At 56.5% G+C, this 23,227-nt stretch overlaps 9 protein-coding genes and 1 non-coding gene across 10 annotated transcripts; 4 read left to right on the top strand and 6 right to left on the bottom strand.

Moving 5' to 3' along the window:
- Nucleotides 1-385: 385 nt before the first annotated feature.
- Nucleotides 386-1,333, bottom strand: A1Q1_04764 (uncharacterized protein; the record flags this gene model as incomplete). Its single annotated transcript, XM_014323002.1, has 1 exon — nucleotides 386-1,333. One exon carries the CDS (start codon nucleotides 1,331-1,333, stop codon nucleotides 386-388), a length of 948 nt encoding a protein of 315 aa, XP_014178477.1.
- A 1,486-nt stretch (nucleotides 1,334-2,819) lies between these two features.
- On the top strand, nucleotides 2,820-3,677 carry A1Q1_04765 (uncharacterized protein; the record flags this gene model as incomplete). Its single annotated transcript, XM_014323003.1, has 1 exon — nucleotides 2,820-3,677. One exon carries the CDS (start codon nucleotides 2,820-2,822, stop codon nucleotides 3,675-3,677), a length of 858 nt encoding a protein of 285 aa, XP_014178478.1.
- Nucleotides 3,678-4,054: 377 nt separating this feature from the next.
- A1Q1_04766 (uncharacterized protein) lies at nucleotides 4,055-4,621 on the bottom strand (the record flags this gene model as incomplete). Its single annotated transcript, XM_014323004.1, has 2 exons — nucleotides 4,055-4,503; nucleotides 4,579-4,621. The coding sequence occupies 2 exons, from the start codon at nucleotides 4,619-4,621 to the stop codon at nucleotides 4,055-4,057; spliced, it is 492 nt and encodes a 163-aa protein (XP_014178479.1).
- Nucleotides 4,622-5,532: 911 nt separating this feature from the next.
- Nucleotides 5,533-7,523, top strand: A1Q1_04767 (siderophore iron transporter mirB; the record flags this gene model as incomplete). The annotated part of the gene is made up of 3 exons (XM_014323005.1): nucleotides 5,533-5,810; nucleotides 5,888-6,804; nucleotides 7,018-7,523. 3 exons carry the CDS (start codon nucleotides 5,533-5,535, stop codon nucleotides 7,521-7,523), a joined length of 1,701 nt encoding a protein of 566 aa, XP_014178480.1.
- Nucleotides 7,524-10,001: 2,478 nt separating this feature from the next.
- A1Q1_04768 (uncharacterized protein) lies at nucleotides 10,002-11,768 on the bottom strand (the record flags this gene model as incomplete). The annotated part of the gene is made up of 5 exons (XM_014323006.1): nucleotides 10,002-10,039; nucleotides 10,105-10,544; nucleotides 10,599-10,876; nucleotides 10,915-11,498; nucleotides 11,540-11,768. 5 exons carry the CDS (start codon nucleotides 11,766-11,768, stop codon nucleotides 10,002-10,004), a joined length of 1,569 nt encoding a protein of 522 aa, XP_014178481.1.
- Nucleotides 11,769-14,437: 2,669 nt separating this feature from the next.
- A1Q1_04769 (uncharacterized protein) lies at nucleotides 14,438-15,211 on the top strand (the record flags this gene model as incomplete). Its single annotated transcript, XM_014323007.1, has 1 exon — nucleotides 14,438-15,211. The coding sequence occupies one exon, from the start codon at nucleotides 14,438-14,440 to the stop codon at nucleotides 15,209-15,211; it is 774 nt and encodes a 257-aa protein (XP_014178482.1).
- A 236-nt stretch (nucleotides 15,212-15,447) lies between these two features.
- A1Q1_t506 lies at nucleotides 15,448-15,557 on the bottom strand. The gene has a single exon. It is a non-coding gene; the product is annotated as a tRNA-Glu (tRNA).
- A 303-nt stretch (nucleotides 15,558-15,860) lies between these two features.
- On the bottom strand, nucleotides 15,861-16,835 carry A1Q1_04770 (uncharacterized protein; the record flags this gene model as incomplete). Its single annotated transcript, XM_014323008.1, has 1 exon — nucleotides 15,861-16,835. The coding sequence occupies one exon, from the start codon at nucleotides 16,833-16,835 to the stop codon at nucleotides 15,861-15,863; it is 975 nt and encodes a 324-aa protein (XP_014178483.1).
- Nucleotides 16,836-18,920: 2,085 nt separating this feature from the next.
- Nucleotides 18,921-20,748, top strand: A1Q1_04771 (uncharacterized protein; the record flags this gene model as incomplete). The annotated part of the gene is made up of 2 exons (XM_014323009.1): nucleotides 18,921-19,240; nucleotides 19,545-20,748. 2 exons carry the CDS (start codon nucleotides 18,921-18,923, stop codon nucleotides 20,746-20,748), a joined length of 1,524 nt encoding a protein of 507 aa, XP_014178484.1.
- A 1,063-nt stretch (nucleotides 20,749-21,811) lies between these two features.
- Nucleotides 21,812-23,005, bottom strand: A1Q1_04772 (uncharacterized protein; the record flags this gene model as incomplete). The annotated part of the gene is made up of 1 exon (XM_014323010.1): nucleotides 21,812-23,005. One exon carries the CDS (start codon nucleotides 23,003-23,005, stop codon nucleotides 21,812-21,814), a length of 1,194 nt encoding a protein of 397 aa, XP_014178485.1.
- Between the last annotated feature and the right edge of the window lie 222 nt (nucleotides 23,006-23,227).

The raw sequence follows: 23,227 nt of genomic DNA on the forward strand, positions 1-23,227 counted from the left end.
TCACAAGGGACGCTTGGCTCGACATGACGAGATGAGAGCTGGGCCCAATCACAACAAGGCTGATATAGAGTTTCAGCCTCATCATCGCCCGCCGAGATGATCTATGACGATGTTAGGTCCTTCCCGCACTGAGGACCGCTCAGGATGGTCCGGCGATCGGGAGCAGGTCCGCTCGAGTACTTGAAAAATGGACGTGGCACGGCCGGCTTGTTTTGAGAGTTTTTGCAATAATTCAGCCAGCGCGATGCATCGGTGCAGTAACGACAGGCAGTGCAATGTTCTTGAGAGTCCTCTGAAGCACAACGATACGGATAGAATGAGAGGGGACAGACACTCGACCCTGCTGTGACTGTGGCCTTGGTGGAGACGAGACTGTGTGTGTGTCTTACATTGAACCGTAGACGGCGGAGAACCACTGGTCCTCGCGCCACGACGACTTTGACGGGTTGATTGTGACTTGCGCTTTTGGGATGCGTAGAGCGTCTGCAAGTCCAGTCTGAGTCTTCTCCTTGATCAACTCGTTCTGTATATAGTATGGGGTGCAGACGACTTGAAGGTCGGGGTTTGTCTGGTGCCCGCCGAGCTTGAGAGCACTGCGGATCACACGCACCAGCTGTCGGCTTGCAACGGGGTACTCGACCAAGATTTCAAGGTGCGTCACCTGAGGCTGAAGCACCATCTCCCAGAATGGGCAACTTCCATCGTAGTCCTGGTTCCAACGACAGAGCTTCCAACGCATGTACTGCATCCGGATGGTGACACTCGTGAACTGGTGCGTGATGGTCGTTTCTTGAGGTTGGCGGCAGATGCAGCCGTTGAAGACGACCTCAAGGGTCTTCGCAGCCGGCAGGCGAACCTCGGTGTCCATCGTCAAGATCTGCGAGCCGTGTGTCAAAACTATGGAGCAGTCCGGGGAAAGGCTTGCTGCCAGAGGTCTGATGTCGCGGTGGCCCAAGATCTTATCTTCGATGGTCACCTTCTTAGCCTTGCTCAAGACGATCGTCTGGGACTTGGTCATGGGTGTCCCTGCAGCGGCGTCAGCCCAAAAGCGACGGCTGGGTAACTCACTGATATCGCTAAAGGCGGGAAGGGGCATGGATGGCCCCTCGTTGAGCGCATCTGCTGAGCACAGTACCTCGACAATGCCAAGGCCAGCTGATAATGTGCTGAGGCTGAGGTTGGGAAGAGGCAGTCGGTCGACGGCCTCACGCATGCTCCTTGACACCTCTCGAGCATTGTAGATTGTCTGCTTGTGGTCTTCGAGGCCGGTCAAGTATATCAGAATGGCCTCGAAGATGTGTGGAACGGTTGTGGGATCGAGAGTGACGGGCATGAGGGCTGCTTTCGAGAGTCGGTGTGGAAGAGAGAGGGTGAAGACATGGAGGTGCTGGACAACAACAGCTGGTGGGCAGCAGCAGGTGGGAGCTAGACGCACACGACCTGGGAGGCGGACTCTGGACAAACTTCGCAACATCCTCGCACTCGAGGCAGGCGGATCTGACAATGTAGGGTAGACAGACGGCCTCACACACCCGACTGTGATGGACGCGTCACCTCGTTTTCCCTCGCCGGCGGCCTATATACACAGCCATGACTCTGGTCACCATTGTCTATCAACCTCATCACCCAGCACTCCGCTTACCATCGACTCTCCCCTCTGCTGGACGATCAGTAATGGCCACGCGGACCTCATGTCCCGAGCCCACGCCGTCGCTGGATCCCCGGTACTATCCCCACATCGCGGAGTAAATCCTGTCTACGAATGACTACCATGGGCTGCTCTCAGCAAGACTGGTCTGCAGGGCCATGTGCGAGTTTGCCGACCAGATTCTTAGCGGGAACACTCTCACCATCAAGTGCGATGGGCGTGGAACTCTGTCCATCAAGGGAGTCAAGGGAACTCTCCCCTGCTTCCACCCGGACGGAGACGTCGACACTCAGTGCACTGTAATGCGAAAGGCCCAGCTAGTCATCCTCACTCGGTCTGTGAGGCGGTCTGAGCGTCTGCAACGGCTACTGGACACGCTCAGCCCAACCTGTCACGTTCGAATTCTGCACAATGGATTTGTCAACGAAACACTCGACCTGCCTGAGATCGCGAGTCTCACTATCAGGACGCTAAGAAGGTGTGCTTGCCATTGTGCCGTCCGTCCATGGAAACATGGGGCCAAACGGGTGATTATCGAGCGCTGTAACACGTGGTCCGATAACTGTCCGCTCATTCAATGGGCCTTCAACTCAGATGTCGAGCATCTGGAACTTCACGACTTTGAACGCTCCGAGTGGCGGCCTAACATTGGCTATCTGCTTTGGGCCAGGGGCAACTATGCCCCCCGGGTTCCGAACAAACATCCCTTCTACGATCACGACCGTCATCCCAATCTCGTAATGAACATCCGTCTCTTGAAATCAACAGATGGGCGCCAGAAAAGGGCTCTCTCACAGCACCTTGCCCTACTGTTCGACGTCAAAGTATCTCAAGTTAAGGTCCACGACCCACATGACGAACGTTGACAGTTTGACGGTAGAGAACGCAGATGCCAGTATGTAGGGGCTACAGAGAGCATGTACAAGCTCTGACTCGCTTTTCTTTCCATATGCACTCGAGATGTACTGTGCACTTAGCTTGTACACGGTGCAACCTGACTCGGTGACAGGGTGAGTCACACTTCATCAGCCTCCACTCTGGTCTGCGGTAGACTGCGCCCCTCGATGCCTCCGCTGCACTTAGCCAATACCACGTCCATTTCACCGCCCTCTCAACAACTTCAACTTCACACCTTCCTCCTATCAGTCCTCGTCATTACCCTTCAGTCACCATGCGCGGTCTCAGTTCGCAAGCAGCTCCTTCCCTCGACCCCAGATTCTTCCCGCACATCACCGAAAGCATCTTGTTCTTCGCCGACTACGCCTCCCTGCTCTCAGCAAGAGGAGTGTGCGTATCTATGTGCACATTGGCCGACAAAGCCCTTTCCGGCGACACAATCATCCTCAAAACTGGTCTGCGCGGACGACTGCTCTGCGAAGGACCTCTGGGAAACCTGCCGTTCTTCCACCCTAGAAGCAAACGGGCCTTGCAATTGAAGGCCATGGCCAGCACGCAGCGCGTTGTCATAACCAAGACCGTTTCCGTAACAGAAAGACTCAACAGTCTGCTCAAGGCACTTCCAGCAACTTGTCATGTCCGTATCGAGCATGGCGAAGTCCGTGACCAGGGCTTCTGTTTGCCTGAGATCGCTAGCCTCACCATCACCAGTCTTCCTGTTTCCTCGATCCCGTCCGATAACTGCAATTGCAGCCGACTTTGGAGCAGAGATTGGAGACACAAAGCAAAGCAGGTGCTCGTTGAGTGTTTGGCTCAGAAAGGAACTTACTATTGGGACACTCCGGCATTCGGACGTTGCCAGCTCATAGCTAGAGCCTTGAACGCCCATGTACAACTCCTTGAGCTTCACAGCTATGAAGCCCACGGATTTGTCGCTGATGCTCTCTCTTCTCGCTGGAGGGCTAGCTTCTCCCATTATGATCGTGTTCATCATCGTAATCCAGGCCTCGCAATTGTGGTCCGGCTGAAGGGACCCCACAATGGGGGTAACTCTATTGCGGATGACTTCGCCCGAAGCTTCGAGATCGACAGCTCGCAAGTCCGCGTCTACAGTACCCAGGAGCAGCAGTGAAGTCACTATACTTGGGATGCTCTAGACAGTTTCATATGCAGACGATGCCGGCTCTAAGTGCTCGAACTGTGACTCCTTGATACTTTGATTTCTGACTGCGTCGGCGGTGTGCATCGCTCCCCGAGCCCACCACATTCCCGCCTGCATCGCACCAAACTCGCCTCCACCCCAGGTGAGTCAACCTGTTGTGTACCGCAGTTCGTCACCAGTCGTTGTAAGCTTTCTCGCAATTCTTCGACACCCAACACATCTTCTTTCCCGACATTGTGCATAACTCATCAAGCCGACTGAACGCTACTCACCTCCAGATACCGCCTGACGCCTCCACCACCACGTCTCCCATTAATAGGGACCTGGCAAATATGGCACCGAGGTCGCTAGATCCATATTGCTTCCCACACATCGTCGAGGAGATCCTCGGACAGCTCGACTACAACACCCTGATTGCGGTCAGGCAGGTCAGCCAGGACATGTGTGGCTTGGCGAACAGGATTCTCTTGGGAGATGGAGCCAAACTTGCAATCATGAGCAAGCAGAACGGCGGCCTCTCCTTCAGAGGTCCCAGGGGCAAGCTGCCTTTCTTCCACCCTCGCAGCCGCATGCCTTGGCAGAAGGAGACGATGCAGCGCGCTCAACACGTCTCGATCGCCGAGGACGTTTCCCGCTCCCCACGCCTCGGCAAGCTCCTCATGCACCTTCCTCCCACTTGTCACGTCAAGCTCTACCACGCCCGGGGCGACCAGTCGTTCCGCTTGCCGGAGATCGCCCATCTCATGCTCCTCATCACCGACAGTGAATGCGACTGCAGCTCTCGCTGGGCGTCGCCCTTTCAGCACTCAGCTCGTCGAGTCACCCTTGTCATCAAACGTTGGTGCCCCGAGAAGTGCCAGCTCATTCGTACCTTCGTCAATCCTGCCATCGAGCGCCTGGAGCTCCGCTGCCATGACCACAGAGAATTGCCCAGAGCAGCATTTAACTTGGGGGCGACTTTCCCGAAGCTACCTCGGTATTCACATCTGAGGGTTGAGCTGCACTGGCGCCGTTGGTCGCACCTGAAGGATTGGTATGCAGAGCAGCCCCCAGTCCATGAGCCGGAGGTAATCAGGTTGGCTGCTTCGTACTTCGAGATAGAGCAATCGCAGGTTACCTTCAAAACAAGCGAAGTCGCCCGTGGGTCCTAGTCGAGAACCTCTGCGGAGGATCTTGTGTCGAGTCTAAGAGATGCATGTAATGGTGAAGGTCATGAGACATCAGCCAGTCTTTGTGACAAAGGAAGCGAACGTGACGCCACTCTAGCTGAAAACATGAAGGGACAGTGCTGACAAACGGCCGGCACCAATCCCAGTTGACCGTCGGCCATTACTCGTCCCAGCCATCTTATCTAATCAGCTTGACCCAGAGTTGACAGCCTTCCGGAGTAGGACTGACTCTCCTTCCAAATTCTCTGTCACGCAATTAACCCACAGCTTCGGTACGTGACCAGCACTGACACCGGGTGACAAGCCATCAGGGCCACTCGGCGTTCATGTTGACCCTTTCCACTCAGTTGCCCAGCGCCACTGCCTGTGCATTGCAACTCCTGAATGCCCTGGGAGTCCTGGAAGCCTCATGTTTCGCGACAAACTCGACGGCCATGTCTGACAATGAGACGCCGAAATCTGAGTCGCGTTGCAGCCGTAGAGCACTGACCTCTGCTGACAATTTACTGGTTTCGGCGGTTGTCACGACCCTCCTGTTTGTCGGGGCCAACACGACACCACACAACACGGCAGTCCCCGCGAATCAGCATGACTCTTGCAACGTTGAGGATCTATTTCACTCATTGGCCGTTTACTACTCACGGATCTTGCCGCGTATGAGCGTTGCCCAATTCCCCTCCCCTGCTCCAATCGCAGCCCCCTGCTCAGACCCCAGTCGTTCTGTCCCTCTCGGCGACAGCAACACTCCAGATTCCTTCCAGCAGTCTCCCTGCCCACTTCAACCAGACGCTATCCTCGGAAACTCAAGTAATGGTGCTGCGGTCGCCGGCTCGATAGCCCCTCCCCCCGTAGCAGTGTTACCGCCAGATGGACCGCTGCCCCATTCCTCAGCCCCAGGCTGGAGTCTAACCTCACTGACCATCCTCTACGTTCTGTGAGCTTCCAGTCCCGCACTCCAAATCTGACATTTAGAGCATGGTTGAACTGTCTCGCCATTGCCTTCCAGCACAGTCTTCTCTGGAACGGCCCCGTGACCCCCTCAGCAGCCCTGTTCGACTCACACGGTCTCCGCCCTATGCCCTTCATCGCGGCCGATTTGGTCACAGTCGCCGCATGTCTGGGCATGGCGCTCGCGCTCGAGTTCACAGGTCCCGCCCTGGGAATGGGCATAGCCGTCGTCTCCGCCACGCTTGGGCTGGTGCTCTTCGCCCTGTCCCGGAACGCAGAGACGCTGAGCGCGGGGCAGGTGTTCTACAGTGTTGGCTTCACTGGCATCCGACTCGTCATCGACGTGCTTATCGCCGACACGGCAGCGTTGCGGAACCGCGCCCTGGCTTATGGGTTGGCTGGCTCTCCGTGGGCCGTAACTGCGTTTGCTGTCCCGGCTCTACGCAAGAGGTTCAACATCTCGAACGAAGGGAGGAAGATGCGGCTCGCCATCGCAGCGTTCACGGGCATCATCCCCCTGTTTGGTGGGGTTCTCGTCCTGTACCTGTGGCACCACAAGCGCACCCACCCGGTTCCAGTCGCGAAAGAGAAGATCCGGCGCGACCTCCGCGTACTCAAGATCTTTGACGTGTGTCTGCTCGGCTTCTTCCTCATGATCCTCTTTGTCTTCCTCTGGCTAGTCCAGATGGGCTTAATGCCGTGGTGGGCCGCACTGATAGCCCTCATCTCTTTCTTCAGCACTGTTGTCTTTGTCGCATTCTCCCGCTCCCCCTGGGTCAGGAAACAGGCCATCAAGTTCTGGTTGCCCCGCCTTCGGCGCGGACTGCCTGACGCACCCATGCCGGAACCCATTAAGGCGCTTCTGGTCGAGTTCTACAACCGTCCCCAGTGGGAGAGGTCGGCGCAGAGACTGCACCAGTATAACCCTCTCAAGGGACGGACCATGTGGGCCGTATGCATTCTCGCCATGACCTGGAAGTGTGAGTGGACCAATCGGCCCTGCTGACAAACAGTTGCCCACTCGGTCTGGAGCGCCAACGTCCACCCTTACATGCAGGTGTCGTTCATGGTGTCTGCCGAAAGGGCACGGCGGTTCATCTCAATCACCGGGGTGGTGGAGGCGTTGTTGGTGTTTCCCATCGGCCTGCTGGTTCGGGAGAAGGGATATTTCAAGCCGATCATCGTCGTCGCAGTGCCATTCTACTGTCTCGGCGAGGTCCTCATGATGGCGGCCCCTTCGCTCGATCACTCCGTTTCGCGACTTGTCTTCAGCCAGATCCTCCTCGCCATGGCCCGCTCGTCCTTCGAAGCCGTGAAGGAGGTCGCCATCCTTTCCTCCTCTGAGCCGATCGACACTGCCGTCGTCCTCGCCATCCTCAGCGTGTGCGACAAGGTGGGTGGCATGATTGGTTCGACCTTTTCGGACATTGTTTGGGCCGAGGCGCTCCCAGACGCACCGCGCAGGTACCTCTCGGCAGAGGCTATTCTCAGTGCTGAGAGAGTGCATCCCGAGCTCCAGAGACAGCTGTCCCTCCCTCCTGGAAGCGCCGAGCGAATAGCTATCCAGCACACATACGACGAGGCCCAGAAGATCACGCTTATCATCGGCAGCGTGGCGATGGTTTTTGCTCTGGCTTGTGCTCTGGCTATGCGGAATGACAACATCCTGAAGATCAGACTCCCAGATGTAGCGCTGTAGTCTTTTTCAACATCCTGGGTTAGGATAGCTCATGGTATAGACATAAACTGCATACAGATGGTGCTTTCTCACAGATCTCTTAAAAGCTTCTTCGGGAAACGCGCAGATATCATGACGATGGCAGACGGCACAGATTCTCTTCTCCTCTTATCGACAGTCAACTCCATAATGGACGCCGGGTCGCTCTACTCGAAGTTGTAGACACGGACAACTGGCAAGTCAGCGTGAAAGGCGGAGCGCGCACTCACAGTGATCGACTGGTTTCTTCTCTCCCTTCGCGGGCTTCTTGTTATCAGTCTCTTCGTCCCACCAGCTGTGGTCGATCTTGAGGACCTCGTACATGGACTCGGTAGTAACAGTCACCTTGGCCGTGGCCCCCTTCTCCTTGTTGTTGACTCGGTGACCATATCCTTGGGAGGCAATGACACCGGAGCGGGTCACCTTGACTGCGGACACCTGTGCAGGAGGTTCGTCTCCATCAAACTGGGCACCGTCGACGACGTAGAAGGCGGTCGGGTGAATGATGACCAGGCGGCTGCCACAGGCGGCAAGGCTGACTGGGGCACCACCCAAGTCGATCAGAAGAGGCGCACGCTCAGAGTGATCCTCAAAGGGCCTAGCGAAGCTGGGGAAGAGAACAATACCGTTACCGACGACACAGCAGAGATGCTTTCCAATGGGTGTCACGCTGGGGGTCAGTGAAACTCACGCGAGGACGTACTGGCTGCAGAAGACGTATTTCTTCAGCTGCAGAAGGCCCTTGACGGTTTCGGCGACAGGCGTGGTCTTTTGTGCTTGCGTGATAGAAGAGGTCGGAACAAAGTGCTGGATCTCTTGGATGAGGTCATCAAGCTCACTATCGACAACCGGGCTCTCCGGGCGATCGAAGGTGTACTGGGCGGCATGGGTCCTAAGCGCACTAAGGAAAAGGAATTCTCCGTTGGTGCGGTGGCGCACAAGGATCGTGGCATTGTGGGATGTGATAATGACACATTCGTCGGTCAACGAGTGACTCTTTTTGAGTTAGCACAACCGACGTTCACCCTCGAAGAACTTACACAGAAGCTCTCATCCCCAGTGTTGATCATACGACGTTGACCTTTCCATGGCCCATAGCGAATCCAGTTCAAGTTGTCTGTGTCCTGTTCGTGGATGGAGAGCGCCGGAGTTTGCGTATGCGCACCATCGACGTACAGTTTGACACTGCCCTCAGACTTGATCTCCTGACGACCGATGAAAACAAAGCCTGGAAGCTTAGGCCAGGGAAGTTTCTTCTGGCCAGGAGCCTTCGGAGGGCTCCCGAGCCACTTGTAACCGTCCTCGGGGATGTAAAAGTAGGTGTGAGGGAATACGACGATGCTGAACACGTGTCCAAGGCCGTTCACGTTTTTAGCTTCAGGAAACTCGCCAGGGATCTGCGGCAGATCGTGAATGGTCGCAAAGGTGTTCTTGTCAACGGGCTTGAAGGTCTTGACGTCGCCTCCCCAGGCAGTAACCTCCCCAGGTTGGCCCGGGCGCCTCAGCATGATGAGGGCAGTTTCGTCATCGACGCTCTGCAACTCCGAGAAATGAAGGGGGAGCTTGATTGTGCGAGCGGTGAACTTGCCGCTGCGCCAGGCTGCCTCGCGGCGAACAGCCGCAGAAGCTAGAGTCGGTCAGTCGCTAACACCATGACCATAGTTAGCTACTTACTTTCCGCGAACCAGTCAATCTCGCTAGGTTCTTTCGCGAGAACACGGCGACGGTGGGTGTCGTCCTGCTTTGTGAATTGCCAATGACGGCGCCACAGCTTCTTCATGTTGACGCAAGTAGCGCGCCAGGAACGATTGACGAGCGCGGCGCATAAGAGGTCCTTGGTGAAGAAGAGGTGCTCGAAGATGACCGAGAACACCTCCGCCGGAAGCGAAGCCGCGGCAGACATGGTCGACTTGTTGATTGATGAATGATGTGAACACAACACGCACAACAAGTGCACCTTGTTTGGTGGAGGGTGGGTGAGTCAACCTCGCACAGAGGGCGCACAAGATGGGAGACATGCGCCCGTGCACACTCACGCACACAGGTGAATACTACCCCTGATTCCGATGCAGATCTGCGGGAAATGCATTCGTTTCCGCCTGGAAGCGCTGAGGGGATAGCTATCCAGCACACGTGTGACGAGGCCCAGAGAATCACACTTAGCATTAGCATCAGCAGTGTGGCTACGGTGTTCGCCCTGGGCTGTGCTCAGGCTATGCGGAACGACAACATCTTGAAGGTTAGATTGCCTGAGGTGACCTTTCAGTTCGGAGCACGTCGTGGCAGCGATCGACCAGAGGCTGCGTGCAGCCTTAAGTTTAGGTCGCGAGCGCAGCACTCAACCTACGGCTAAACTGCACAAGCTCTTAGTGCATGAGGGTTTTCTTAGCACCCTCCTGTGACTATACACACTACATGCTGAGCAGTGGGCTTGTGCTGCCCAGTCTTTCGTCACTCCGTCTAGACACAACCAATGATGCGGAGATACAGACAGCCTACTGCTTAGTCGAAGTCGTAGATGCGAACGACTGCCGTCAGTCCCAATGACCCTACATGAACTCACAGTGCTCAACAGGCAGCGGCTCGCCCTCACTGGGTTTCTTGCCCTCCTCTCCCTGGGCCCACCAGTGATGGTCAATCTTCAGAGTCTCATAGATGGCACCAGCGGTGACAGTGACACAAGCAGTAGCACCCTTGTCTGTGTCGTTGACACGGTGTCCGTAACGTCGAGACGCAATAACCCCGTAACGGCTGATCTTCACGGCCTTGAGTTGCGAAGGCGGCTTGGGGTCGTCAAACTGGCTGATATCGAGAACGTAGAAAGCCCCGAGGGTGAGGAACACCAGGTGGTGGTCGCAGATCTCAAAGCTGACACCAGTGTGCTCCAGCTCTATAATGAGAGGAGCAATCTTGGGGCGCCCAGCGAAGGGTGCGGCATAGTCTGGGAAGACCACAAGCCCGGCGCCCACTTCGCAGAACAGATGTTTGCCGGCAACCTCGACTCTAGCGGTCAGCTTAAGCGGACTCTGCCGCACTTACTTGTTGCACACCACAAACTCGGAGTCTGCGACGAGAAGCTGGCGAACCTTACCGGGGACTGGCCTCGACGGGGTAGCTGTCACAATTGTAGAAGAGGGAATAAACTGCTTGATGCCACGTACGAGGTCATCAGCACCGATGTGCAAGTCCGAGTGCGGGGGGCAGCGGAAACGATAATGGGCAGTGTGTCCGGACAGCGCACGGCAGTCGAGAGCCTTGCCGCCGTCGCGCTCGCGGATGAGGATAGTGGCATCGATTGAGCTGACGAGGACGTTCTCATCGGTGAGAAGATGATCCTGCCTGTTAGCCCCCGCTTCCGATGTCTCCTCCTCACCATGTAGTCCTCGTTTCCCCCACTCATCATGCGGCGTTTGCCCCTCCAGGCACCCCACCTGACCCAGCTCAAGTTGTCGGTGTCCTGCTCGTGAATGGAGAGCTGGGGTTGGGAAGACCCCGCGTTGTCAACATAGAGGTAGACGCTACCTTCAGACTTGATCTCCTGGCCGCCGATGAAAACGAAGCCAGGAAGTTGGGGCCAGTCGCGCTTGCCACGAGCGCCCGTCGGTGGACCTCCTAGCCATTTGTAGGCGTCTTCGGGGATATAGTAGAAGTTGAGGGGATAGTCAGTGATGTTGAAGACATGTCCGAGGCCATTCACGTTGGTGGGACTGCACCAGCTCCCTGGAATGCGGGGAAGCTCATGGATCGTCTCGAAAGTGTCCTTGTCCACGATGCGGTACGCCTTGACAATTCGAAGGTAGGTTTTGCCCTCAACAGGTTCGCGAGGGCAATCCAGGACAATTACAGCGGTCTGGTCATCCACACTGGCCAGCGACTTGAAGTTGGAAGGCAGCTGAATCACACGAGACGTGACTTTGCCGGTCTGCCAGGCAGTCTCTCTGCGAACGCCAGCAAAGGCTTGTGATGGTCAGCTACACCAGCTGCGGTAAGCAACCCACTCTCAGCATGCCAGTCAACCTCATCACCAGGCTTGGCGAGAATGCGACGGCGATGAGTATCGCTGTGTTTCAGGATGCGCCAGTGACGGTGCCAAAGGGATTTCGAACTGAGGCATGCGGCGCGCCAGGAACGGTTGACGAGAGCAGCGCACAAGAGGTCTTTAGTGGAGAAGAGGTGCTCGATGACGACCAAGAGCACCTCTGCCGGTGGAGAAGCTGCAACAGACATGGTTGAGACGGAGTGGGGAGAAGGGCAGTGTCGACTTCTGAGCTGATCGATGATGGCAATGCATTCCGACAACGCCATGGCGCAGGTGGAGGGTCAGGTGAGTCGACCCCCACAGCAGGCACACACAACGAGAGCACCCGTGCGCACTCGAGCGCACAGATGAATCTGGACCCGCGCATACGATGCAGATTTGCAGACTTCGCATAGAAGACAGGGCTGGAGTACCAGCATCCGCGTAACGTGTTGCGTTTTCGCCATGCTGGAAACCACACATTGTACGGTTCAGGCCCAAGGCCACACAGCCTCTGCGGTAGTTGCGGTAAGCAATCGGTTGGCATGGATCTCGTAATCACAATGCATGTTGAACTACAAACAGTGCCGCTTCGTGGTCGCACATTGTCGTCGACGTCGCCCAAGGGCGGGTTCTTCTTCTCATTTGTAGCACTCACAGCAGAGTAGGATGCCCACAACGCAGCTCCTATTCGAAGCTGTAAATGCGCATGACTGTGGTCAGCACAGACAGTTATGGCAACGAACAGTTCTTAATAGGCTTCTTCTCCTCAACTGCCCCCTCGTCCTTCTTGCTTTTGTCCTTCTCAACCCACCACTCCGGCTCAACCTTGAGAGTCTCGTAGATGGCTTCAGGAGTCACGGTGACCTGAGACGTGGCACCCTTCATCTTGCTGTTGGTGCGATGACCGTACCCCCATCCCATGATGATACCATAACGGGTGATTGTGACTGCCTCCAAAGTCGAAGGGGGCGCCCCGCCATCGAACTGAGTTGAATCGATGATGTAGAACGCCGCAGAAGTGCAAAGGATGATCCGATGACCGCAGGTTTTGAGGTTCATCGCCGCGCCGCCGAGATCCACGACAATGGGTGCACGCCTCTTGCGGCCTACAAAGGGAGCTTCAAAGTCTGGAAAAATAACGAGACCCTTGCCGACAGTGCAGCACAAGTGTTTGCCGACCGGCGTAACCCAGGGATTCAGCAGTGCTCATACGATGATACTCACTCCTTGCAGTCGACATACTCGTCGCAACAGAGGAGTTTCTCGACCTTTGCAGACGAGGGCTTGGTCTTTTCGACGATGACTGTTTCCGACGTTGGGTCGAACTCTTGAAGGCCCCGGAGGAGGTCTTCCAGCGCGATGTTTGCTCCTGACCGCTTCTGACGAGAGAAAGAGTAGTGCGCCGAGGGCTTGGTGAGGGCGTCGAAGATCCAGTCCTTGGAACTGTGGCGATGACGAACAATAATCTCGGCTTCATGCGGCATGATAACGACGTAGTTGTCGGTCAGAGTATGATCCTTTCAGAGTCAGCGATCAACCGTATCAGGGTAGGGGAGCGTACACAGAAATCTTCATCTCCGCTCTCGATCATGTGCTCTTGGCCATTCCATGGGCCCCAGCGAATCCAGCTCAGATTGTCCACGTCTTGCTCGTGAATAGTGAGCGTCGGGGAAGACGTATGAGCGTTGTCGACGCGAATGTCAACAGCACCCTCGGACTGAATACGCTGGCTACCGAGAAAGAAGAAACCCTCCAGGATCGGCCACGCTTCGCTGTCCTGCAGGTTCGGCTGAGGCTGCCCAAGCCAGTCATAAGCGTCGTCAGCAATGTAGTAGAACGTGCGAAGCGAGGTGTAGTCTGGAATGCGGAAGGTGTGGCCAATTCCATGGATGTGTAGTGCATTGGGGAACTCGCTTGGGATGCGGGGGAAGGTGCGGATCGTCTTCATTGTTTTGATGTCGACCAAGGAGAACACATCGACGTCGTATTCCTTCTCTCCCCAAATGTTTGTGGGCTCGTCAGGAAGAGCAGGACGGATGGTCTGAATGATAGCAGTGTTGCCATCAACACTGCTCAGCTCTCGAAAGTTGAAGGGAAGCTCAACGATTCGAGAAGTAAAGCTGCCAGTCTCCCACGCCGCCTCACGCAGAACGGCAGCTGAAGCTAGAGCGTCAGTCAGGCAGACTGGCATGTACTCACTCTCAGCAAACCAATCGACCTCGTTCTCGTTCTTGGCCAACACAAGACGGCGGTGGGTGGCGCTGTGCTTGAGGGACAGCCAGTGATTGCGCCAAGTGGTCTTCAGGCCCACACACGCATTGCGCCAGGACCGATCCACAAGCGCAGCCCGTAGCAGATCCTCGGGAGATGAGAGGCACTCAAAGATAACCAGGAGTACCTCCGCTGGAAGAGAGGTAGCGGTGAGCATGTCTGCGCTCTCCTGTGAAATACTATTGAGGAAGGATGGTAAAGGTGAAGGACGAGGAGGGTGCAACGTCGGTTGAGTCAACTAGCACGCGTGAGGGGCGCACAAAAGGATCTGCCCTTTGCCCAACGGCGGAGCCATCTCACGTCGAATCACGTCGACGAGATTGTTAATCATCCATGGCCAAAGCCTGCACAGCTCATCGCATGTTAGCTTACCTGGACGGTGAGCAATCCCAGTCTCCGGTGCAACTGAACTTCTCGCTTACGACGGTTCGGTACGCACTCGCAATTTCGCTGCTGGCGCAGTCTGCCTGCGATGAGCGACGAGGAGGGTCGGGGCCCCGCAGTTCAACCTCCACCTCCACCTTGGCGCCAAATAACCTCCACCTCGCAACGTCCGTGATCTCTCCGTTCTTACTCTTGATAACGGCCCAGAAACGCCGCCCACATGTCGCCGTTTGGTCCGCATCCATCCTTCTACCCTCACATTGTGGAGAACATCCTGTTCTATGCAGAGCATTCGGTCCTGCTCAATGCCCGCCTTGCGAATTCCATCATGCGGGGACTTGCGGACAAGGTTCTCGGCGGCCGCCAAATCATGTTCAAGATCAGGCGGGGTAGCCTCCTCGTCCTTTCCTACCACGGGCCGATACCATACTTCCATCCGTCCTCTCCTATTGCACACCAGCATGCCGTGATGAAGCGATCTCGGACAGTCCACATCGGTCAAGGCGTCGAGGCAACAGAGCGTGTCAACGATCTTCTCAGTTGTCTGATGCCGCATGCCGAAGTATACCTCAAACACATCGCCAACGCCGGCTGCTGCTTCACCATCCCTAATATCCGTCGCCTCGCCATCGACATAGATGCCCAGTGCAGCTGCTCTGACTCTGTTGCATCGGAAGCGTTCGAGCACGGTGCCCGCAAGCTCAGCCTACATATCCGTCGCGATCCCGAACACGAGGACACCAACACGTCATGCTTAATCAAGTACGATGTCTTTCGAAAACGACTCCGTTGTCTCATTGTCAACGACAGTAGCGTCTTAGTCCGCGATGCGTTCGAAAGGCAAGCGGTAGCTTCCACTGTGGGGCTGAAGATCTACAAGAACGACCTAGGCGAGAGCCGCTTCCACTGGAGGAGGTATCGTCCGGACGCTTTCACCATAGCCGGAGATCTAGTGTTTGGTGTAGAGTCAGGGAACGAGGGGTTCTCCGACTGATACAGTCTCATGAGAGTTAGCAGCAGCCATAGACCTCTTCTAGATGCACTGAGAACGGCAAGCAAACACTATCGGGCTATCTCAGGCGATACAGACTGCTCTGCAGGTCCGTGACAGCGCTCTCACCCGGCCAGAATTTGACTCTACGTAAGTACAGCGTATCAGCATTCTCGAACTTCTCTGGCTGTTCAGTGCTGGCCTGTAGAAACCGACAAAAGAGGAACATTGCTGTCCTGTTCTCCGCCAGGGAGTCGAACCCTGCTCTATCGCGCACCCTTTGGAGCTAGAGACGCTCCAGGATCTCCCTTTTGAGAGGCGATTATACTAACCGATATACTAGCGAAGAGACGTTGCTGGTTGGCGAGCACGCACCCGGGGGCGCAGAGGCCGCCGTGAGTCTCTGGTCAGCAAAGGCTCTGTGACAAGCTCGGTGCAGCAGGCTGCCAACGCCAAGCCAGATGCATGCGGGGGAGAGCTTCATAGTCAACGGGAGCCAAACGTTGAGCTGGGAGTTGAGGTAGGGAACCCCTTCTGGCTGTCTAGGGGGCACGCGGAGTTGAGGTCAATCGCGAGCAGAATTCTTGCATGAGACATGTGAGATCCTCTTCTGAGCTTCTCTACTTCCACGCCTCCTCTATAGAGTAGCCCCCTACTTGCGGGAGGACCGAGCAGCTACCAAGGTGACGAAGAAGAACGCGAAGGTAAGAATGGCCGTCGAGCGTGTGTAGTGCCTGAACTGGGGATTCGAGACGTCGGGAGGATGGTCGCTTGAGACTGCCTGGCCCAGCGTGTATCGGACACTTGGCCGACCAGTGGGGGCAGCCAAAGCTGAGGGCGACTTCGCCGGCTCGGCCGCCGCGATAGTACGTGTGGAGACCGTAGCTCGGGGACTCCGCCGCTCCACTCGATACGTGACCCAGGACACTTGCTGCACTCCAAAGCGGAAGAGCTCCCTGGTGGTGTTTATGCTCCGAAAGTTGGCGTCCGCACAGAGGACTTGGCGGAGGAACAGGTCTTCGCTGGTGATGTCGTGGTTCCAGTGGTGGATTTCCAGGCGCTCGACTCCCTCATGGACCAAGCCGCGGACGAGCCCGCACATGCAGGTCGGCCTCTGTTGATAGTCCTGGAACAGGATATTGATCCTGACGTTACGCGCCTGATGCTGTAGAGGCACATAGTTGCCGGGACTGCATTCGCAACCGGCCGGAACATCCAGCTCGAGATAGCGTAGCCTCGGAAGAACGTGGTGCGAGCTGCCGTTCTTCGCATGCTCGAGGCGCACCCTTGCGCGGGGGTTCAACCGCGCCAGGAGATCGTTCAGGCGTGCACCGGGAGGTACGCCACGGCCGATGATGACAGTGCGAGCTCTGCGCATCGCAGCGTACTGGTGGTCGAGAGGAGCTGAAGGGTGAAAGAACGGCAGGACACCGCCATTGGACACGAAGACCAACTCCTGTCCACGGTGCCGGATCTCGATACGTGCACACCTCGCGATAAGGGTTCTGTTTGCGAAGCGGCACACTTCTGTGTTCACCAAACGCGCAGAGAGCATCGTCTGGCCGTCCAGGTGGGCGACAATCTCCTCCACAATGTGGGGGAACCCTGTCCAAGACAGCAACGTCATCTTCAGTCGAGCTGTGGTTATAGGTTAGTGTTGGGCTTGCGAGGGAGTGGATGGGCGAAGTGAGCTCATATATCCGCGTTTCGACGTCCCCAGCTTCTAGTGCAGAGTATTCCTTGCGACTTCCAGGTGTAGCACTGTTCATCAGTGAAAGGGATGCTCGAGAACAGCATTCTCAATGCTTCCCAGGGAACGACAATGTTACCTTCGGCGGTGCGATGTGTGGCAACATTTTCCTTCGCCGCGGTATTGTTCTCGTGAAGTTCATCAGTGCAGATCAGAAGAGCCACAGTGCCCAAGACAGTTGTAACATTGTGACAAAAGTTCATGCAGCTCTCAATAGCTCTCCTCTGAGCGAGTGAACATGATCAGACTCACAGCTCCATCGGTGGCTTTGTCAAGATCGACTTTTTGCGGAGCGGTATGTCATGGGCGACGGCAAGGGCTTTCCTCCATCTTGCCACATACCTGAAGTGTGCTCTCATCTGCTGTTGCTGGGACCTCCTAGCATGGGGTGACTCCAGTAGGATGAAGGCGTATCCATCTCACACGGCAGTCTTTGATTGCCACGATGCAAGCTGCAGTAATCGAAGATCCTTGAGTTCATCTGCAGTTAGCAACGAGCCTCGGCATTGGTCAGCTCACCTCGGCAGTCCAAGCTGCTAGCTGAGTCAGCTGTGCACGTTATCACCGTCCCATCGTCTTGGAGCATGTCTATGGTTGTTATTGAGAGTACGCTGGAACATTGGTGCCGTCGAGGACTATGAGATTAGACGAGCACCTTGGTGGATGATCGAGCCAGCGATCGGCGCTACGGGAGCTAAACATCTCCGCCAGTTCCGTGATGGTGGCAAATTGACCCTCTGGCCCATGGCTTACCGGTGCCAGAGAGTTCAGCTCTGAGTAGTTTCTGCAGTACGCAAGTGGCAGAACGGTGTCGCATCACTCCGAACCTGAGCAAGTCCGCTGTCTCTAAGTAGGGTCGTAAATCGGGCAACTTTGTTCTCGCCCTGGATTCCGCATATCGCATATCGCAACCAGGATGCTCCGCCTCGATTCTGAATCGCACTAACTCACACTGCGAGTTTAGCGAAACGCTGCTGTACTTTGTGGGTAGAATATGCATAAAGACGAAGTTTCAGTAGCGAGCACTCGTTCCGAGTCGGATCGCATCTCGGCGATCCAATGGCCGCTGGCGGCATGCCGGCCGTAAATCACGTCATGGTATTTGGCCGAAAAGTTCAACTTTTTCTTCTCTGGATCGGCGATCTCCCCTCCCACCTGGCCCCTCACGTCTTCCGAACCTGGTGATTGCGACTGGCTGCCGGGCACGTGCTGCACGGATTGCAGAAAGCTAAGCAGTGGCTTGGCGCTCGGGCTGTCCGAAGCCTTGGGAGCCCTTGGCTGGCAGGCGCTGCGGTGATTGCCGCCTCGAATGACCCTGTGGCCGGACGGCTCAGGAACGTTATCTTAGTTAAGGCCAATCACCAGGCCTTATCTTTCAGGTCCTGTTCAGGTAGACGGCTTGCCCGCTGGCTGGGCCTTCTTCTCTCCGCAGACCCACAAAGGACCAGAGGGCCTCCGGGCCAATTCCCCCGGGGCCTTGAAGATTTCTTTGACATTGCCTGAGGGGCCAGCTGCTGGCGAGGGGAGCGAGAGGGGCTCTCAACGCCGTGGCTTGGCCATTTTCCAACAGAGCTCGATGTCGACACCGATGGTGATTAACGCTCGGCGAGTCGCATCGCTTCTCTGGCCTGGGACTGGTCGGAGTGACCCGATACCGCTGATTTCTGACATGTCAACTGTCGACCCAGCAGCACGCCATTGTACGTTGGCCGCCTTGCTGGTTCAACCGCCGATCTACGGTGTTCCTGTTCCAGTGATTGGCTCCAGTGATCAGAGAGTTGGCCGACTCGGTGGAATGCTGGAACGCGAGTCAGATCTCTGCGATTCAGTTTTGCGATCACGCCTGCCGACATGCCGATTCCCGCGATCGCGGCCGCGCCTGATAAAAGCAGGCGCGGAGCGACAACGTTGAGGCTATCCCATCTCTCTCTAACACGCACACACGCTCCTTAGGCATACACAATGGCCGAATTTGACGACCGCAAGGTCGACCTGGGGCGCACCATCACTCCCGTTCCCGCCCTCACCGCCAACGATTGGGTCGAGAAGTCATCTCTCGACAGCTCGGAAAACCTGAAAGCAGAGGCAGAGCTCACTCCGGAAGAGAAGCGCGCCGAGCGCCGCTTCCTCTGGAAGCTCGACCTCATTTACTGCCTTGTGGCAATGATCGCCTTCATTTTCAAGATCGTCGACCAATACAACATCCAAAACGCTTACGTCTCGGGCATGAAGGAGGATCTGAACCTGAACGGCAACGAATATAACTGGTTCACGACCTATTTGTGAGTAGAACGCGGCTTTCTCGCGACTGGAAGGCCCTACAGTTCCAAACTTGGTGTTGTTCAACTAGATCCCCGTTTTCTCACGATTGGGAGATCTTGACGTTCTGTTCTTGGTTTCAGAAGACAGCCCTGCGCTTGGGCCACCCAGCCATATAAATGGATTGGCTTTTTGTGCAGAAATGAAAGAGGACCGGAATTTTGAGAAGGGGAGGTACTTTTGGCGCCCGAAGGTTGAGTGGAGGTTTCGTGAGGAGCTGTTGTGGTGTTTTCATTTTTGATTCCGTGCGCAGTCACTAACGATCAGCAACATCGGCTACGTCGTTGTCCTGTACCCCTCCTGCATCGCCGTCTCGTACTTTGGTCCTCACTGGCTTCTGCCGACCTGCGAACTTATCTGGGGCGTGCTTACGTGCTGCCTCTCGGTTGTCAACGATGCTAAGACCGTGTACGGCATCCGTTTCCTGATCGGCTTCGCCGAGGGCACCGCATGGCCCGGTAACACGACGATCCTGTCGCAGTGGTACCTGCCGAACGAGATCGGCACGCGCCTCGCCCTCTTCAACATCGCCCAGCCGATCGGTGCGATGATCTCGGGCGTCATGCAGGGTGCCCTGTCGGAGACTCTCGACGGTGCTCTTGGCCGTGCCGGCTGGCGCTGGGCCTTCATCATCAACGGCATCGTCACCATCTTCATCGCCCTGGTCACCTACTTTACCCAGCCTGGCATGCCTGAGAAGCCCAACCCGCTCGCGCGCTGGTACCTGACCGACGAGGACTATGCGATCGCTCGCCGCCGTGTCGCTCGTGTTGGCCGCAAGCCCCAGGTCCCCCTCACCATCAAGAGCTTCTTCAATGCCTTCCGCTACTGGCAGCTCTGGGCTATCGCTCTCTGCTGGGCCTACGGCTACAACACCGTCCCCAGCAACTACTTCAACCTCTGGCTCAAGAGCCTCAAGAATGCCGACGGCTCTCCTCGCTTCTCCGTTCCTCAGCTCTCCTACATCCCCATGGGAGGTCAGGCAGTGTGTCTTGTCATGCTCGTCGTCCTTATGGGTCTCAGCGACTATCTCGGTGTCCGCCTCCCGTCACTCACTCTTCACACGATTCTCAACGTCATCTCCCAGGTCATTCTTGTTGTCCGTCCCAAGAACGAGGCCACATACATGGCTGGCTTCTTCATCAACTACGCCGGTCTGCCCGCCTATCTTCTCGTCTGTGCCTGGGCGGCGACCTTCATGAACGATCTTCCAGAAGTTCGCGCTGTGCTGTACGCTACCGGCACACTCATCTCGTACCTCAACGTCGCCTTCATTCCTCTTTGGGCGTACCCGGCCAAGCAGGCGCCGAACTGGAACGTCGGAGCCAAGTTCTATCTTGGCTCTATGTGCGTAACCTTCGTCCTCTTCCTCGCCACTGCTTGGGGACTTCGTTGGGAGGAGCGCAAAAAGCTCCGCGCCCAGGGCCATGTCGTGCCCAAGGTTAACCCTCTTGCCTGGCTGTGGACGTAAGCGCCGCTGCATCAGTAGCAGCTAGGGATTATTTCGGATAATCACAGCAAATCACTCATTAGTAAACTGTTTAGAGCATTAGACTTGGGATAGCTTTGGGTCTTGGCAGATATAGATAGAACTGCTCGTTTCAGCATAGTGTACAATGTAATCATTCTTTTGGGGTTCCCTCCCCGGCCGCATAGCACTTACGCGTTGCATATGAAGGAAAACCGAGCTGATCTCAGCCCACGGTTGCAGCGAGAGCTCCGATCTGGTGTGGGCGAAAATGCAGACGATGCGGGGACTCCGCCCGCTGCTGCCCTCGGCGAATACCATTGCCCTCTAGCGAGTATACGCGAGTTTCCGCCACTCTCGAGACAGCTGTACACATGCATTCAGCTGCCCTACATCCGAATGGATCTGCTAGGAGCCGTGCCTCGCTGGGGACTCCAGTGCATTCCGAATTTGCGAGATGTTAGGATCGCAGGCCGCAGCGGACCGAGAAGAGGCACCACAATCCACCAGGAGCCGTGCGTGGAAAGGGTGACATGGCAGAGGGCGGCTATTCGCGTCGAATGTGTAAATCGTGACCCGGCTGTACCACAAGCAGGACGATCTAGCTCTGGCGCCACCGTGATATGCTGAAATGACAGCCAGAAAAAGAGAGATCAACGTCCGCGAACTTCATCCGAAAGCCGAGGCTGTTCGGACCGCTGGAGCACAAGGAGCTGGCAGGCGTCAGAGCTGCCGTTGGTACTCAGAATACAGATGACGGCGTCCTTGTGGATCAGGCAGAACGTTCGGCGATATGTGGCGGAACCGAGAGATTGGAGACCAAGTGCAACCTTGGCAGCCGGAGCATGGTCACAGGGGAATAGAGAGCGCGAGGACGAACGTCCAAGAGCAGTTAGTCGCATTCTTGCATGACTGGCTCTCCTGGGTAGCGGTTGAATCGTGCCAGGCGTCGGGTGGCGTCGGCGCCCGTGAATTTGGAGAGACGATAGCGCTGGCAGGCCGCATTCCAGTGGAGCACTCTGGAGCCTCGTTGTCCAGATGGTTGATTCCTGAGTGGGTCTGGCCACTATACTGGACAGGTCTCGAGCTCGAACTCGGCTGGTGTCACTGTCGCCTCGTACGCATCGAGGCTGAGGAAGCGGGCGGCAGCAACGTCGCTCCAATCGCGCCTCGGGCTGAGTTGGGGGCCGAAGTGACTCAGGACACGCTTGAGCTGCGATGCGGCTTGTCCTTGCTCTCCGGGCCAACCCGGTGCGGCCTGTTGCAGTCCAACAACCGTGACAGCGCCAAGGTTGTTGTTTGGGACGCTCGCAAACAGAGTAGCCAGGAGCTCACCCAGCCACCAGTGGCCCCGGTCGTAGTCGTCCTGTTCGTATCCCTCATCGAGTCTGGCCCCGGGTCGGAACAGAATGATCGTCTCGCGAACCGGCCGGTTGAAGTTGTGGAGGTGCAGGAGGTGTTCGACCCACGGACCAGGTATCTTTGTTTTCGTTGGTCTAAAAGAAACCACTATTCGCTTCAGTCCCGGTAGTGGGATGGAGGTTGGCCACTTATCCCGTGGTTCTCCGAGTGCCAACGGCGCAAAAACCACACCTGTTCCCTCGAGAACTCCCGGGAATAGAGTCGGCGGCTTCGTTGTCGACCCAAGCCGAGCGTAGTCGGTATATGTGTCTGTCCATGATAGCTCGGGCAGCTTCGTCCTACGCGGCCAAGTGATATAGCTCTGGCCAGCATGTCGGTGAGAGCGGGCGGCCTCACTATCAGTTCTCAGTGGGATGGATGTCTCATCGGTGCTCCTGGTTCTGGCGCTACCGACGTCGTCTGTACGGTCTATTCTGTCCAGCTTTGCTTCTCGAGGGCCGACCGGAGGACGATGCAGTGAGGAAGGCAATAGGAGAACCTGTACGTTCGGAGCGGGCGCAGAGGCGTGCGCTAGGTGATCCTCGCGAGGGATACAAAAGACGTCGACGATCCGTGACCGACGCTTCAGGCGATACTTTCTGATGTTGGGTCGATAGGAGAACTCGCATAAAAGCTCCGCATCGGCAGTGAGGACGGAGTCGAGCTCCGCCGGCAACGACGTCGGGGACGGGGTGATGGGTAAAGTCGCAGAGACGACTCGGCGCTTTCCAGCGTGGGGCCGAGCGGTGTTTGTAGACGGGTCACCGCCGATATCGCTACCGGTACTGTGCACAGCTGCCTCGGAATGCTTGGCCGGCGCAGCCTGGGGCGGTGGTGCTCGTCTTCGAGATGGTGGCATTGGTTGTTCGTCTTGAGCCAGGAGGTCGCATGCGCATCGCCAGAGGGATATATAGCTGGTGTCACGTATGGCTTGCGGTCTTCGCTGTACACGGCCTGAGCAGTTCCTAGGTACTAGTTGCTGCACAAGTACAATGTCGCGGATATCCGGCCCAGGATGAGCAAATGTCGATTTGCCGAGTCTCTTTCGATAGCTCCAACACTTCGACAGGCAGCCGGCTGA

This window comes from Trichosporon asahii, assembly GCF_000293215.1.
Source record: "Trichosporon asahii var. asahii CBS 2479 unplaced genomic scaffold scaffold00070, whole genome shotgun sequence".
Taxonomy (NCBI): Eukaryota; Fungi; Basidiomycota; class Tremellomycetes; order Trichosporonales; family Trichosporonaceae; genus Trichosporon; species Trichosporon asahii.